General features: G+C 37.7%; 1 protein-coding gene across 2 annotated transcripts in view; it reads left to right on the forward strand.

The window, feature by feature from the left end:
- Positions 1 to 17,436, forward strand: part of NKAIN2 (sodium/potassium transporting ATPase interacting 2) — a 502,256-nt gene that overhangs the window by 465,614 nt on the left and 19,206 nt on the right. For both annotated transcript variants that reach the window (XM_042886386.1, XM_042886396.1), the window contains exon 5: positions 15,614 to 15,674. In XM_042886386.1, the coding sequence (XP_042742320.1) occupies positions 15,614 to 15,674 (61 nt within the window). The remainder of the gene's footprint in view (positions 1 to 15,613; positions 15,675 to 17,436) is intronic.

The raw sequence follows: 17,436 nt of genomic DNA on the forward strand, positions 1-17,436 counted from the left end.
ACCCAGTGGACAGGGTTCATAGGAGGCTCAGTGAAGTGTTGCAGTCTTCACACTATTCCTGCACTGGAGATGTGCCCATGCAACATGGGCAATAGGCAGTCTACACAATTTGACCTTGAAACCACAGATTGGCCCTAGGCCTCTTCTGTTTTAGCAGAATAGACATAGCCAGAGTACCTCTCCCTGCATCATTAATTACCCGAGTCCTATGAATGTACTCTGTTTTATGAAGATAAAGTATTTCCAGTTCTTTAGGCAGCACAGTGCCTCTGCTTCATTAGTGTGGCCCTATTCCATAAGACCTTTGATTTATGTCACTGTACAATTTCCTGTCATTGCTATCTCTATAGTTCACTTCTTTTAATATGTTCCATGAAGGCTACGTGCTGATACTCCCTACCTGTGGTGTGCAGCCTCAGTGTTCTCACAGCCTTCAGTGCCTACACCTGATCATTTCATAAAAGCAAGTGACTGGATTCAAGGCTGGGTGGTGATCTGCAGACATGAGCTGTGTTTGCCTCAGGCAACCTCCTGCCAGCAGTACAATGCTTATTTTGAAATTTTGTCTCTCTGCACATTTCATATGACTTCACAACATTCTGCAGAATAGAGGAGTCAGAAACATTATGCTCCTTAAAAAAACTAAAAATTAAAAGAAAAGGAAGAAGTGAAAGAAAGAGTCAAGGTGGCACGTGACATGTTCCCTTGTTCTCTTTTCTTGCTTTTACCCTATTCCAAATGCTCTTTGCATTCTAAAAATCCTATATATTTTGTTTCAAAGGTATACTTTGGCTTTTTTTTTTTTTTCTGGAGATGCAGTTCCTGATATAATGTTTGAAACTTTTGAGATGTGCCTTCTTCCTTCATCTTTGTGTGTTAAATATTAAACTGAGATCTGGAGTAAGCTGGTTACTTCTCTCCTGGGATTCTCTGGATTTAATTTAGCACTTATATAAATAGCAATGCAAATTATATGTCTAGTGAATTAGGTGTAGTAATAATGGTGTAATAGGTACCATACTACTTAATACTGCATATGCAAATTGAAGGTAATTTGCTCATGAAGAAAATCGTGAAAGAAATCATAGTACAGTTGAAATCGTACTCCACTGTACCAGAGTGAGCTAGATACTAATTGTAAATACTGTACTATTTCTGGAAGATTCTCTGTGATTCTTCCACTAAAGCAAAGTGCTTATTTTCTCCATTTGTAAAATTAATTTCTTTCACAAACACTACTATTTAATAAAAATGTTGCATATCAACATTGTATGCACCATCTTAGAGTCACAAATCTTGAAGCCATAAGAAAACGCATAATTACCTAGTCTGACCTCCTACAGGCCATAGAGGCCCTCTGAATTAATTGCTGTCTGAAATAAAATTAAAAATGCATGTAATCTTAATTTTAAAATGTCACACAGTAGAAAGTTCACCAAAATCCTTATTTAAACTTAGCTTCTTCCTTGCCTAAATTTTAGTTTCTAGTCCAGAAGTTTACATTTATCTAATAGACTGCAATGTCCTGTCATTTGCAAGTTTACTCCCTGTTTTTATGTTTTGTGATGGTTATTCTCTTTTGCTTAGGCAACCTGCTTAATCTCCTCCCGATTTGCGAGCTGCTTATATTTTCCAGTCTTCCAATCATTTTTGTGAACTTTCTCTTAGCCTTCTTACTTTGTTCTAGAGAAAGATTCACCTCAAATCACTATTCAGTTATCTGAAACTTAGTATCTAGTCTAAGCTAAACAAAAAGGAGCTTTTTCCTTATCTAAGAGAAAATACAGACAATTCTAGAGAAATTCATACCAATCTGATTTAGATAATTTAGATGCCTAAAGTGGGTGGGAAGAATTGTTCACTCAAGAGATACTTGGAGAAACTTTGTGAACATATTTCATATTCATGGAGAAGAAGGAAGAGAATTATAATTGTCGTTAATTATTTTCATGATTCTGGAGATGAAAATTTCTGGAAGCTATTGGGCAAATAAAACTTGTGAAGTCAGACAGGGAAATTATGCATTTGAAAGTTGCAGATGTGGATCCTGAGCTGTTATCAGGGAAGAAACTGTGCCTGACTGAGTCAGCAGCAAGAACAATAAGGTTGTCTTCATTGATACTGGACTCAATAAGACCTCAAGGTCAAGTAAATCAGAGTAAGAACAAAGACAAAAATATACCATCATAAGGACTACTGTGTTTGGTACAGAAATATAATGACCTAAAAATAAAGCTAAAAGGAACTTGTAAGGTTGTCTCCAAAAGAACACGGGATTGTTAGGATGACTGTCAAATTCAGATCATAAGATGAATGGGATTCTCTATTTTGAGGTTGAATGAAATGGCTTGACCAAATGATCAGGTTGAGGAATTCAAGGATCCCAAAGAAAGCTTTGTGCTGAATGCCATCCGCCACATAAAATAGGTATCTTCATAGGTCATCCAATTAACATGTCTGAATACGATTGAAACTTCACATTTGTTTGCTGCCCAGTCTTAAGGTCTTCCTTCATGGCTAAATTACTGCATGCTGAACATTATTGTGAAATTCACAGGCAAGCATCCTCTCATCAGGCACATATTAAAACCCTTGCATGGAATTATGCACTTGGTGGCAATTTTGCAGACTTTTCATAAGAAATTCATGAGCGTTCAGTCTTTCTGGGAGCAGAAGCAGCCACCTGCATCTACAAATTTGCTGTTTTAATTGCAGAGGAACAGCAAGCCCCTGAAAATGTGAATGAAAATCTGTGCTTCTTCATCCAAAGCCTCAGCCATTTAAGAGAATGAACCAAGACCTCAAGATGACAGGAGCTTAGTCAAACTGGTCATTTAGACACAATCTGTAGCACCTCTGAAAATACGATGTTTTTGCTCTAGCAAATTCTGGGTTTGGAGTCTGTTTACTTGTTCATCTTTAATTTTAACCTATTTATTCAGTATTATTATTGTATCTGATCTGTTTCAGACTTTTTGCAAATACAGACATTCTCACTGGACCAGTGTCAACTCTGGTTTGTAGACATTCAAGCAAAGAATCTACTTTATTTGGGTAGTGCATCCATATATCAAACTTTGCAAAAGGTACATTTTATCTATAATAAGACCTGCTGTCACTCCAGACCCCGTTTGCTAAATGTTTGGATACTCTAAATGCTCTTCATTTGTCTTGCCATAATATGTTTTTTTCAGACTCAATTTGCTTTTCCTCTAACTGCAAATTTATTCTGCTGTGTCTCTGCCCATCCACTGGACTTGCATATCTAATATATAACACCTGCTGCACATTTGCATTATTTTCAGATTTATGACTTATTATCCACTAATACTGTGTCTAGAATTTGTAACAAGAGCCCTCACAAAGATAAGGCATTTTATTTTGATTCTTAGATCAAACAACACAGTAATGCATAGCTTCAGAAATTACAGTAACCTTACCTATGATGTGCATGACATTTCACAAAATAATAAAGCATAATAGAATGGAGCTATTAAGAAGCAATTGTTTACCTCTGTGGTGAAGAATTCGAGGGTCTACTCACCTATCTGATTAGTAGGAATTATCAAGAATTTTATGATTTAATTGAAAGTTTCTTGAGTTTGTGTGGATAAAATACAGCTGTCACTTTGCATTCTCTTCTGTAAGTAGGCTAAAATTGGTGCCTAGTTTAAACTGAAATATGTATGCAGTATTTATAAAAGTTGGAGTTTGACGAAAGATCTAAAATCTGTCAGGACTAATTCACATATTTCTCTCTCTAATGGTCATTAATAAGCTCCAAAATCCCTTGGTCAATTTTAAAGGGGGGCTTCTAAGTCAGGTTTACTTTAGAAAAACATTTGTCTGTCCCATTTAATTTATTTTCACTTGTGTAGATATAGACATAGAACAAATTTTTAAATTTACTTTACAAATCAAATAGCAGGGTTTGGTAAAAAAACATCACTAGGTTTTTGTAAATGGACTATGGGAGTAATGACTTTTCACAGTGATTCATAACAGCAGGAAATGTATATATTTGCTTCAATTGTCATCTCTATCACTGTGGAATGGAAAGTAGCTGGCATGTAATGTTCTGTAGCTCAAAGCGAGGCTCTTCCAGACAAATTAACAGTTTTTTTGTCAGATTCTGTCTTCCCACCTCTTAAGAGAGAGATATTTCCAAGTTTATCTTGTATTTCCAAGGAATTTGAGAATGATACTTTATTGGATATATTACATTTCACATTCCTATAGTAATATTTTTGTTTTGATTGGTTGGTTGATTTTTGTGGTGTTTTTTTTTGTTTGTTTTGGGAGGGGGGTTTTTTGTTGTTTGCTAACTTCACAAGTTATGCAGAAAAACAGGGCCCACAGTGCTTCAGATGTGACATACACAATGGCACAAGAAATGATGAGGATACCAAGTGCACAACGTGTTGATAAGTGTAGTGGAAATGCTAAGTCACCCTTGAAGCAGTGGTGGAGCACCTGGTGGGAAGACAGGGCCAACTCAGGGGAGCTCTTGAGTGACAAGAAGGGATGTAGCCAGTGTCCATGCCCTCCCAGACCCCATGTAAGGATTAGCAGTGGAAGGAAGGGTATTTTGAATTTCCTACCTACCTGAGGTCTTCCAAGGGAAAACAGATTTTTTCCTTATGTTTCCTATGTATTTGAGCATATCCTCACTTGCTGCAGCCCAGGACTTTGCTTCTCTGCTATTATTGTTGTATTTTCCATCGTTTTACAGCATTACAGTAAGTCACCTAGTTTTGCATACACTTTAATGAAGGATGGTTTCAGAAATAAATACCGTTCAGTAATGTTGTAATCTCTAGCTATCAACATGACAATGTTCTTTTATGTCTTGCCAACTAAAGTATCCTCCCTCCTGTTTATTCTGCCAAGGCAATAAAACCAGATGAAATTAGGCCATACTTTTCACTTTTGACACTGGACTGTTGGTGGAGGAGCACAAAGCATCTAAGAATCATTTCTTGTCTGACACTTAATATGTTATAATATTGTGTTTCTTTTTTCAAAAATATAGTGAATATGTTAAAGTTGGTAACACTAAATCTCTATGTACTAGGGATCTATTATCTGAGAAATAAAGATATAAAATATATGACATATAGGCAGTTGGAGTACTTAAATACTTTCATATAAAAAATATTAAATATAAGAAACTTAGGCGTCACTGTTGTTCTTCAGAAAGCACTCCAATAACTAAAAAGGATAAAATAAAGTACCTACCTGTAGTACTTTTAAAGTTTTTCATCAGAAATTTCAAAGCAAAAGTTATAAAGATGAGCAAAACCTTACAGTGCCATTGGGATACTGGCTTTATCGCATACACCATATAGATTCTGTAAATGGAACTCAGAAGGGAAAAAAAAAGATTTTCACTGCTCTAGTTTGAGTTTTGTGTTAGGGAGCACTGCTGCTCTGTGTCACAAAGTTGGGAACTTCTGGGGCCAAGGAGAAAGAACGAACATTTTCATTAACAAAGGAAGAACACAGATGCTGTGCCAGCGTGTTGGCTACAGTGTGTGCTGCTGCCAGAGCAGAAGGAAAAGGACTGCGGCCTTTTCTCTCACTTCTTGCAGTCCACTGCCAGCATGCAGGCTGCATGGAGGCTGTCCTGCTCTGCTGGTGCAGAAACCTTCCCTCACCCTTCCTTTTGCACTCCTGCAGGGGCTGAGACATCCCATTCTGCTGCTGAGTAGGTTGCCAAAGGTCACCCTGGCCCGGAGTGACCATGCTTGGAATAGGTGTTAGACCTGCAGCCTTTACACTTACAGGTTAAAAAACTCACAAAACTCCCATTTTTCATGAGAGACTAACATGTCAAATTACTGCTGTCACTTGCGTTCTTCCTACCAGGGCAGCTTCTTCATCAGCATGTTAAATAGTTTTTTACTGAGACCTAGGGAAGAGGTGTGTGGTGTGAGCCACATGGAGCAACAGAGCTTCAAGCTGAAGATCAGTGCTTTAGAGGATAACAAGGAAAGAGACTGATTCAGATGAAACATTTAGTTTTAAACAGGCATCTGATGTCTGTCGATGGCAGAGGTCTAATTTAGACTTCCTTGATCACTGTAGCTGGCTCACTCCCAGGTACTGCATTATATTAACAAGGTTCATAAACTGTCAGATATAACTCATCCACTTAACTCTCTGCAATGAGGCACAGACTCTAAGGACACGGCCTTTCCGAGAATGTTCTCTCTTTATAATTCATCATTCCCCCAAAATGTTTAATGTGATATGATGTTACTGGAATCTTCAGCTAAAAGGATCACCTTTTTTTGGTCATGCGTACTACAGAATGTATTCATGCGTCTTCTTTTACCCTAGGCTGTGACTGGGACCTTTACTATAACTATTTCCTTTTGTGCCAAAGAGATTGCTATTTTTCATGCTGAATAAACAAGAAAGTGATTCCCTGCCCTTCACAAGAAGGACGGTCGAGGAAAAGGTGTTTTTGGCCAAGGCATTCAAATTGTCCTTCCATTTGGAAGCTCTAGAGGGTCAACTCTCTTCATACCAGTCTAGGCTGCATGGTGCTGTACTGCATTATACTTCTTTAAACTCTCCAGTGGTTCTCCTTTCACAGGGAAGGTTTCACAAAGCACTTTAGCATTTGCTTTTTGAAGCCTGCTTAGCTGATTTTGCTGAATGGAAAAGGTAGCACTGAAATATCTTTTATTACAGATTACAAAGGTGGAAAAAGCCTGCAGTAGGCTAATGCTGTGAGGGAAAAATAGCGCAGAAACTTGAGCTGAATTCAGTTACTTTAAACATTAGATGCCACAGGAAGAGGTATTATTGACCTTGAAACCCCCCTGACACTCAATGTTGTTATATTGTGCATCTAAAGCAAAATGTTTGCACTAAGCAATGCATCTGCTGAATATATAGATCCTAGGTAGATGCAGTGATGTGGAGTCCCACTATGTAGACTGCTTTATTCTTTCATTGAGATACCTCTAATTCCTTATGCTAGAGCATAAGGCTTGAGGGAGGTATTTGGTTAAGATATGTTCATTCTTCCTTCAGCTGCTTTATGGAGATCAGACAGGCAAAGCCTCCTTCTGATTTAACCATCTTCCTGGCTGCTGTGCTGCTGATGGTGCTGCCGAAGAGATCTGTCTATTGCTCTGCTGCTAGTCCACATTTCCCACTTGCCTTTTGAATGACGATTATTGTGTTTTAACAGTCAATCACTGTTCAAGTTTTATCACTTAAAGCCCTTTTCATCTAGATCACACCATCTAGAGCATTTGCAATGAATGACAATGTATGCAGTATTTGGCTTTCTTTTTGTAAGTTAAAATAATTAACTTGACTGTTGAGGCTGCTGAAGAGCTGCTTCAGCTGAGCAGAGCACTTTGCATACCATCTATCACTCTGCCTTCTCAATAGTGCCATCACTGGCCAGCACAGAAGCACTTAGACCAGAGCATCATTAGGGTGTTATGCAATGACTAGTGCCATGAAGCCAAGGTAGAGTTGAAGTTGGCATGAAGCTTCCTGATCATGCAGCCACTGTCAGAGTTTTCAAATAAACAAAAGCTCATCACGAGGAAAATGAATAACATCAGGGAAAAAGTCAGTCTTTCCAGTAAAAACTCTCTAATAAAATGTTCTGGCTTTTGCCATTTATGAGACAGCATTGCTCTAACATGGTGATGGACAAGAGTAAATTATCCATGCATCTCTGGTGAACTTTTATGCTGTTTAAATGATGGGTTACATTCTTGAGAAATTGACAGACGCAACATATTCACAACATATTACTGCCCTTCTTATTGTTTCCTCATTCCTTACACTTCTGTTTCCTACATCCAAGGTCCCAGTGTTCACAGTCACATCATCCAGGCTTGCCTGCCATATATGTATCTCAAAAAAGAGGGACAAGATCTTACTGAGCAGAAACATTTGTGTTTGTTTATCAGGAATTCAGAGTTATGTTGAACCATCAGAATATTTTCCCCTAAACAATCTGTACAAACATCAGAAATGCACAGATTTTTTTCTGACTGTCCCCCAAAAGAGTGAGTAGCATTGATAATCAACAGTTTCATCTAATTCAGTTCAATTTAAAATGCTCAGCATTCATTTGGTAGGCTGTGAGCAGTCTGTGGCTTTGTTAGATCTTCAGCGTAAGGAACCAATTTTTCTTATCCTAATTCTATGACTGTTGGAAAAGGTGACACACAGTTAGACGTAATGATAAGAAAAGCTACTACTGTGAAAGGCTGTCAGATACCAAAGTCAGATGATTAAACCACTGCAATGAATTTCCAGAAGACAAGGGGGAAAAGGTCCAAAGTTGTTTCCAGTAAAAGTTATCTTGCTATAAAACCTTCAGTGCAAAGCCCTCATAACAGATTCTTGCTGTAGTAATCTATTCCAATTAATAACAGAATAGCCAGGGTGAGATGTATTTTAAAGCCTTTTACTTTGTATTTTTGTTTCAACTTCATTCTTTGTTTTCTTATTTTGCTGTTGCTGAATGGATAGAGACTGCCTTTGTTTTAAAAATAAATGGGATGACTTTTCTGAATCTACACAGCTCTAATGGCTAAATCACTTTGATGCAAGCAACAGTCACTGCTCAGTGTTGACCCCTGTACAATCAGAGCTCTGTTCTAGCAGTGACAAGTTGGCTTGTAGAGCTGTACAGAGAGAGGAAGCAACAAGGAACTTTTCAGTTTTCAGGACTTCCCATAACCTGTTTGGATGGAATAAACAAACATTTGTAACCAAACATATCTTTAACCCTACTCAAGTGAGAAAAGGCAAGGTGGAGACATTTCCACAAAGAACAGAAAAGAAAAAATCAAGTTTGCAGGTTACTACTTATGCATTATTGATGCTTCCAGCTTGCACTGAGCAATGTGCACTGAGGGTGCACTCAGTATCTACAGGATAAGGCTAGTGGATATTTTCTCCTAGCTTCCTAGCCCTACCACTGCTTGAAGCGGTAATCTGGGGATTAGCACAGGTTAGACTGCCGTGGCTCCCTCCTGCCCCTCAAGACATGCCTGCTTCAGTTTCCTGAGGGAGTCCAGCAAATCCCAGGTAGGCATTTCACCTTTGGGAGCAAGGATGTAAATTTCATCCCTGAGCCTGAATCTTCAGAGTGCCCTGCAGTTGTTTAACAGAGGTCAGCAATAAAGGATCCCTGCTTCTATTTCAAACAAGCTGGATGCCCCTATGTTTTGGGTTGTGTTTGATGTCTGAAACAGGAAGAAGCACATCCTTCTCTTTAGCTGTGCTATGAAATTGTGAAAAAATGCCAAATATTGAGTGGTTATCAAAAGCATAATCAGACTGAAATACCAACGAATAGGGGAGATCTGCAGGAAGTTTTAGGTCAGATTTACTGTAAAGTCTTGCTAAAGTTTCAGAAAATTTGGGTCAAGCTGAGTATCTGTAGTACAGCTTTAAAACAGGTAAGTATGTCCTGTCTTCCACTGTTGTTATAGGCTTGCACAGTTCTTATCTGACAAGCCACAGCACTGTGATTTTCAGTGCCCCTGTGGTCTCTTCCATTCATCAGGTGAAAAAACATGCCAGAGAATACACTTAGGGAACAGTTGCCCTGAACAAGACAGAACAGCTCTCAAGCGCCCAGCAGCATTTCAAACAAAAGCATTCTAGTAGGTCTTCACAATGATCTTCAAATGCTTATTCAAAAGGAAATCTCCAGAAAATTGACTGCTCCACTGAGAAAAGAAATAAAGAAAGACTATGCTAAGTACCTTTTAGACAGCTGATATAACAAAGATTATGATACATTGGTTGAAACAAATGCATTTTTTATCATACTTCTGTTTTCCAATGTGTATCTGTATGTATGATTCATATTTTATTGTACCTGCTGGGAAAAAATATCAAAAACCTCTTGGACAGCTTTCAGACTAAGAAAGGAAAAAAATAATTTGACCATTACAAAGGTTGAGAAATTATAGGCTTTTTTTTTTTTAATTTCCTGCTTATCCACCTACTATTATGGTGGCTCTGGTAATTTGGAGTAATTTTACTGCACATAAGAAAGGTGCTTGTCTTTACCAAGGAATGATTATTTCCAGGTAAAACACAGACCATTAATTCTGTGGAATAATGACAACAAGTCAATATAGTCTACATTTCCTCTCAGGAATCTGGTCTGGTACCAACAGTTCTCCAATGGCCCTCTTATGATGGATGATAAACTTGGAGGAACAGCTGAGTTCTGGAAATCGTAAACACAAGCGTAAACAAACTGCACCTCCACCCAGCAATTCCGATATAACATAGCTTGAGTTTTATATTAAACTCTGGTAATGATGTTTGCTCACCAATACAGCAGGTGATGAAATTATGCTTGAAAGAGTTTTTCAGGGTTCAACATCACAACCCATGGCTGTGACTTAGTTCAACAGGTAACGAGAAAGCTCTCTGCGTCACCCTTCCTGTCAGATAATGAGTATGTTTTTTTCTGAGAATCAATATGCTGAAAGTTTTTTATGTAGTAATTCTTCAGTTCTTCAGTTACACCATATCGTGTGTGTGTGTGTATATATGTATATATATTTATGTACATATCTAAGTTCATGTCAGACATCGTTTTGTCAGGCTGCCCCTCTGCTGACATCTGTCACATGGAAGCAAAATTTAACAAAATATTGGTTGGGAAACTCAGCCTCTACTGCCATACCACCATCTGCCTCTGATGTCATGGGCCAACATAATAAAATAGGAGGCATTCCTTTCAGAGCAGCTCACATACGTATACATAATACAGCTTTCTAAAAAGGCTCTATGTGTACAACCTTCTGTAAGCTTAAGAAATATGATTAAATTGCACGTAGGTATCACACAGCTTGGCAATATAAAGTTTCCAGAACCAAAATTAAACTTTATGTAATTCTGTGTTGTTACTGCTTGAAATAGCCTTTTTTTTTTTTTTTCCCTAAGATCTTGAAACAAAGTGTTTATATTATCCAGAAAAAAAAAAACTTAGTAATGAAAAATAAATACAAGTGCCTCAGCATTAACTGACTCAGCAAATACTGTAATAACTTTGCATAGGAAAACGTAATGATTTGCTGTTTCTTAAGTTTAAACTTGCATTCAGTGAAGTAAATTCCATGGGCTGTTTCTGTAACTCTTAAGTCATTGACTTCATCTTGAGCCTTCTAATCACCTCATCTGAGACAGATCTTACCTACTTTTAATTGTTGTTTCTTTCTTGCTGTCATTCTTTTGTTTCAGGCATGCAGTTTAATAAAGACAACTCCTAATAATCATGTATCTAGATATCGCTTTAAAAGAGGTAAAGGAGGGAGCATTGACCAAGAGTGATGATCATATGATGATATATAATAGCTTTTTCCCAAATCTGATGCTATTTGCTGTGTAAGAAAAAATTCATCTCTGTGAAAGAGCTGAGAGAAAATAAGACAGGATTTTGATCAATGCTGATTCTGGTTAAGTTTGATCACAGCACTTGACTTTTTGGGCAAGTCTGGAAGTATACTCACAGAAAACTCAGGTTTTGCTAAGAGTAACAGGACTCTACTAGCTCAGGTAGGGAATGCTTGATCTATTTTTTCACTTGTCTCATCTAGCCATAATAATGGAATAAGATGCACTAACAATTCAGTAATTAATCTCACTGCTATCTCTTTAGTGAAGCTGTTACATTGCTGACAGTTTTCAGCTGTTTCTTTTCTTGATTTTTTCTTTGGCAGAAGGAATGATGGTTTTCTCAAGGTGTTTATAGAGATTTAAATATATATATATATTTTTTAATTTTGAGATCATTGTATTATTGCCTCCATCTACAGAGATGGTCATTGGGTTCCATCAAAGCAACACCCAGGGAGTTTGTGCTGGGATGGGTAGTGTATACCTTCCAGAAAAAGCAATGTTTATTTATGAATATATCAGGGAGAATAGTAAAGAGCAATTTTTTTTTCAAGTTTCAGGAAATGAGATTCATAAAAACATTAATTCTCTGATCACTGTTAGGTATAAATGAGCAGGAGTGTTAATAGTTCCTTCTCCTCTGGAGGCCCATGCTGCAGTATTAAAATGTAAATGAGACACATGTAGACACCTAATCTGGATGAGTCTGGGATGCAGATCTGTTCTTCTGTTCATTACATCTATTAATTTTTATTGCTACATGGTTTATAGAAAAAAAGCCTGGTTAATATATAAATATATTTATCTTTTGGGATTTTTTTTTTTTTAATGAAAAAGATGCAAAGAAGCTAGACTTTCTAAGGTAGTCTTCCTAGTTTTAAAATGATTTTCTGAGACAGTCAGGCTCATTCTCTTCTATATCTCTAAGGACTCATTCCTGTCCTTCTCATAAAAGACAAAAATCCTCCTGAGATACTGAATCAGGAAGTATAATTCTTACACTGAGTTCAGCACAGCTATGTTTGAGGACTTTCCAAGAATGCATTAAGCATTGTGACTAACCTCTTTTTTTTCTTTTTTTCTCATCTTCTCCAGGGGGAGAAGTGTACTCACTGATATGTTTGCAATTTACTTTACAAATATAGTGCTGAACATAAGTGGATAGGGTGTGTTTTTATTAGGTAAAGTGAAAGAAAGGCAACTGGCACTATAACAAAAGTGACAAATTTAGTGAGAGCTCTTTGTCCCTGTGAGAATGCATTAACAATTTTAGCTGACTTTTCCACACAAGAGCTCTGTTGTGTTCCCCAGTAAGTTCCACTCTTCTCATCAGAAGCCTGAGTCCACTGGGGAGGAAGCAGTCTTCTGCCCATCCCAGAGATCTCTGTAGTCACCATGGGCTTGGGCCATCAAGCACACTCATAGTGAAGTCCTCCACTTTCAGATCTGAATTCTCACTTCCAGTAAAGGCGGTCTGTTGCTAATGTAATTAGGTGATTAATATTGAATGTCTACCACTGAATCAGAACTGATAAATACATTGGTCTAAAAAAAAAAAAAAAGTGGGGGAGGGAGGGCAGAAAAGAAAAAAGAAATGAAAAAAGAAAGAGAGAATAAACACAAAAACACACATGAACCAAAAAATGCAATGTTCAAATTAATTTATTTTTTTTATTTGTACCAAGGAAAGGTTTGGATAGATGTGGGAGAAAGGGAGCTTTATTTTAAAACTTTGATTATCTCAAGGGAAGCAAACTTCCATTTGTATTTAGAACAGAACAATTTCTAGCTTAAAGGAAGTCTTTTAATCAGCAAGCTCATCTGATGAAATGCTGTAGGATTTACTTATATATCAAAAGAGTTCCCTAGACATTTAAGAGATGCAACTGAATACGATTAAAAGATCAGTTTTAAACAGTTTGTGATACAGTTTGTTTGCTGTGCTTTGTGAGAGAAGTTTAGTTAATAATGTGAGCTTGTAGTGTTTTAGATGATAGTAAAGTATTGAAAGAAAAACCACCATTGTAGTTGCCTAGCAGAGATGCAACTGTTCAGTTTTTTGGATGTGATTGTCTGTAAAAAGTGAACAGAGAAACTATTAAGCCAAGGATTGTACCCAAAAATAGAATCATTTATGAATAACCTTTCTGGACCTAATTCTTTGCTGGATTAAACCTCGTGTAATGTCACTGTAGTCAGTGGTGCATAAATCAGTGGAGTAAATTAGCCCTGTCATGAAACCAAGAAACCAAAGGAAAGAACAGTCCAATAAAGCAGAGATGAAATGCTGATATTAGCAGAATGCCACTGTTCTTGGTATACCGCATTCTTAGTGCCCAGCAGTGAATATTTCATTCTTCCCAGGTGCAAAATCTTCCCAGCAGCACTATAAGGTAGATTTATAATAAATGACAAAATTAATGATTTAGTTCTGTTATAATGCCACTTTAGGGCTCCCAACAGGAGCCTAAGCAGTTAGTAGACAACATCTGTACTCCTGCAATGTGGTCTCCAAATCAAGTCTCAATCTCTTCAGAAAAATTTTGGGACTGCTTTTTTTTTGCTATCTGTTTTTCTTTAGCTGTTATCTCACACATACAGATACTAGAAACTAGCATTCATACGTGTGGAGAGCTTTCTACAATGAAGACTGAAGGAAATACTAGGAAGATCTATGTAAGAGCTGGAGTAAATTAAGTATTGTCACAGCCTCCACTATGAAACCAGTAAAAAACAGAATGGATTTGTTTGTATTTCATGTCTACATAATATTAATGGCTTTAAGAACCCAGAATATTCCAGTGACTTTAGAAGTGCCTTAGATGCATTAAAAAAAATCCATTTACTCTAATCAGCATCCATAACAACACATGGTCTTGTCTCAGACCTCATACTCTCTTGACTGTCTGACCCAGCGATTTGCTTGTCTGAAATTAAGATTGTGATTTCTCTCAGCCGCAGACAATGATTTTTGCACCATACACACTGAGAGCCAAGTCCTGGATGGAGCCTTTAGGTATTATTATGATCCTCATAAAGAGCTGATTGAAAATCCTACTGTTGAGTCTGCAGCTATACAACTGAACTATTGAGAATAACACATATCAACAGCACAGCTCACTTCTCACTGCAAAGAGGTGAAACAACCTGAATTCTTTTGAATTCCTACCATGCAGACTTCAGTGATGAGCTGAAGGATGAAAAACAGTTTGCTGTAAATAAGTAGGGAAAGCTTTCCGGACCTACATATAAAGAAACCATGTAAAGAATGCAACATGCAGCACACATGCTGTTATGTTGCATCTGGTGTAGGTATAACGTCTTGGCCATTGAACAGAACTTGCTGGAAGGACTAGCAGAGGACTCAGATCATACTTGTCCCATGGCATCTGTGATATTTGCTATTTTTTACCTATTTTTATGTTTTCTTCATGTGATGGTTTCAGATAAGCAATCTGCCATGGTATTCGAGCACCTCTCCAGCTTTTCAATTTATTTATTGAAATTCTGTTATTTCTGTTTAGAATTCACCTCTGGGCATGTTCTGAGGAGAGGAATGAAGGGAACAAGATCTGAATTTGCCAGCAGCAACATGAGATGCTTATGCAAACACATCCAGACCTACCCAAATTGGCAGATATGTCTTTAGGCTTGGAGTGATTGGAGATATGGGAACACGTTCCAGAGTCAGATCTACAGCCCTAATTTCAAGTGATAAAACATCATTACAACGTTGGTTTATAAGTGCACTAAGTTTAGGTGGCAATGTTCTGCTAAAAAAGCAGAGTTCTGCAAGAGGGTTAGGTTTTGTTGACAAATAACTCTGACTTTGGTATAAGTATTTACATTTGCAGCTGTTCAACTCCATCCATCCAGCCATCCACTTAGTTTTCTGGTTTTCAATAATTAAAATAAGATATTTCTGCAATGGAAAAAAAATTGATCAATTTTTGGAAGTTTTATTGAAGGATATGTTGCATTTTTTTTAAATGCCAACTCATGACAATTTCAAAAAGAATCACATAAAATAAGTCAATTAACTCATTCTTAGATTTAAGTAATTATTATAAAGAATTATTATTACCTCATGAAACATAGTCTAGTGAATTTTGTTACTTCTGTTGTTTCTGTTACTGCTTTTCTAAAACAAACTCATCTTTTTCTATGGTATTTGCTTTACATTTAATGCTATTATATTTTGTTTCAGCTGGCAGGCTTCATCTATGCCTGTTATGTTGTGAAATGTATTACTGAAGAAGAGGACAGCTGTAAGTACTAAAGCTTTATTACATACAAAATGAATTCTGTTTTTTAAATCACCCCTCTGCTATGTTGGCTCTTGCTGACTTCTACCTAATTCCCTATTATTCTGTAGCCAGAACTTGCTTTCTGCCCATCTATCTTGATCTAAAATTTCCAAATGCCTGGAAGACAAAGGAGTAATGAAATGCAGCTTAAAATAATGCACATTCGTTTCTTCTGAATAGATCACTGTAAATTTTTCTTTTCTCACAGCTTAAGACACACACACCAAAAAATCCCAGTTGACAAACACAACCTTTTTGTCCTTTTTTTCTTTTTTTTTTAATTCTTATTCCAGGCTGTTAACTGTCTTCACAGTAATTGGCTTCCACTGAGGGTATAGCTCTTTTGTGTTGACCTCAGTGCTGTATTGTAGAAGCACTTCTGGCAAGAAATAGCTTTAGATCATTGCAGGACCTTCGTTTATGAGAGGTGAAACTGTGGAGTTTCTCTTTGTTTGTGCTTCTCCCAGGGTACAATTACAAGGAGCAAAATGATTTAATGTAGATGTATGTTTGTGTTTCTTCTGTTTATTTATATCAATATAGGCCTGTTGATCAGAATTTGCTTTTAACACATGCAATGAAGCCAAGCCATTTTATTTTTTCTCTACCCTAACCTTGATTTTTTTAAAAGGGCCACTGCAGTGTTTCAGTACATCTTGGGATTCATGCTAAAGCACTTTAGAAGCAAGTATCAGAGCTGCATGTAACTTTGATAAAATATACATGAATCCTAGAGAGAGTTTTGCAACAGGAAGCTAAAGGGCTTTTATTTGACTGAGAGCACTGCTAGGGCTGGCAGGGGTTCCTTTGTGTGCTCTGCTGTGTATTGAAAGCAGCTGAAACCCTGTAATCTATTGGCAATACAGTGCCACTGTGAGCCATCAAGGGAAGATTTAGTGCTGAAACTAAACCTCATTCGGAGGTCTCTCAGATGATGCTCCTCTCAGTTGTCTGTGTATCTGTGGAGGTGAGAAGGCATAAGAGTAAAAGGAATTTGAGACAAGTGTGTGGAGCAGGGGTGCACTTTGAATGTGTTTCATTTCTTAGAGATGGACTCAAAGTAAGTGTGCTTTTTCCTGCTTTCCAGCTAAGTGCTGGAGGATGGTGAATCCTTGCCCCTAGGTGAAATCCCTTTTTACTACCATCTTCCCTTCTTTTCTGAGGACTTAAATCTTTGTCAGTCTTCTGCAACGCTTTAAGAAACAATGTAAGTAAAAAGCAAGGAAGGGACTAGTGTCTTGGCTTGCTGAACAGGCACAAAAGTCGAAGCACATTTGGAAGATCTCTCCTGTGGGCTGTAAGACGTGTTCCTGGCAGCAAAGCACCGTGGCCAATATGCTATTGTTTCCTGCTCACAGCTGAGGGAGCTCCCTGTTGTTCAGAAACCACAGATTGTCATGCTTCTTTGAACGTTTTCTTGTGGTTGTCTTGCCTACTTTGAGGCCTTTATTACTTTGTTAGCACACCTCCACCAGGTCACTCCTTCCTTCCAGTGAGCCATCCTGACAGCCTGTCAGAGCCCACTGGCACACTGGGATAAAGCCCCACTCCACCTGCCGTGTGGTCTCACTGCTTTGGGATCCTGGTTGGAAAAAATGGTGAAAGGAAACTTCACAGTGGCTAAGTTATCCCTATGCAGTAATAACTCTCAGACCAGATTTGGCCCCTTGAGATACCATAAATTTCTCCTTCACACTTGCCTGATCTGCATGAGACGATTCCA

The sequence above is a fragment of the Lagopus leucura genome, unplaced genomic scaffold, assembly GCF_019238085.1.
Source record: "Lagopus leucura isolate 7727_CA_CO unplaced genomic scaffold, USGS_WTPT01 Super-Scaffold_73, whole genome shotgun sequence".
NCBI lineage: Eukaryota > Metazoa > Chordata > Aves > Galliformes > Phasianidae > Lagopus > Lagopus leucura.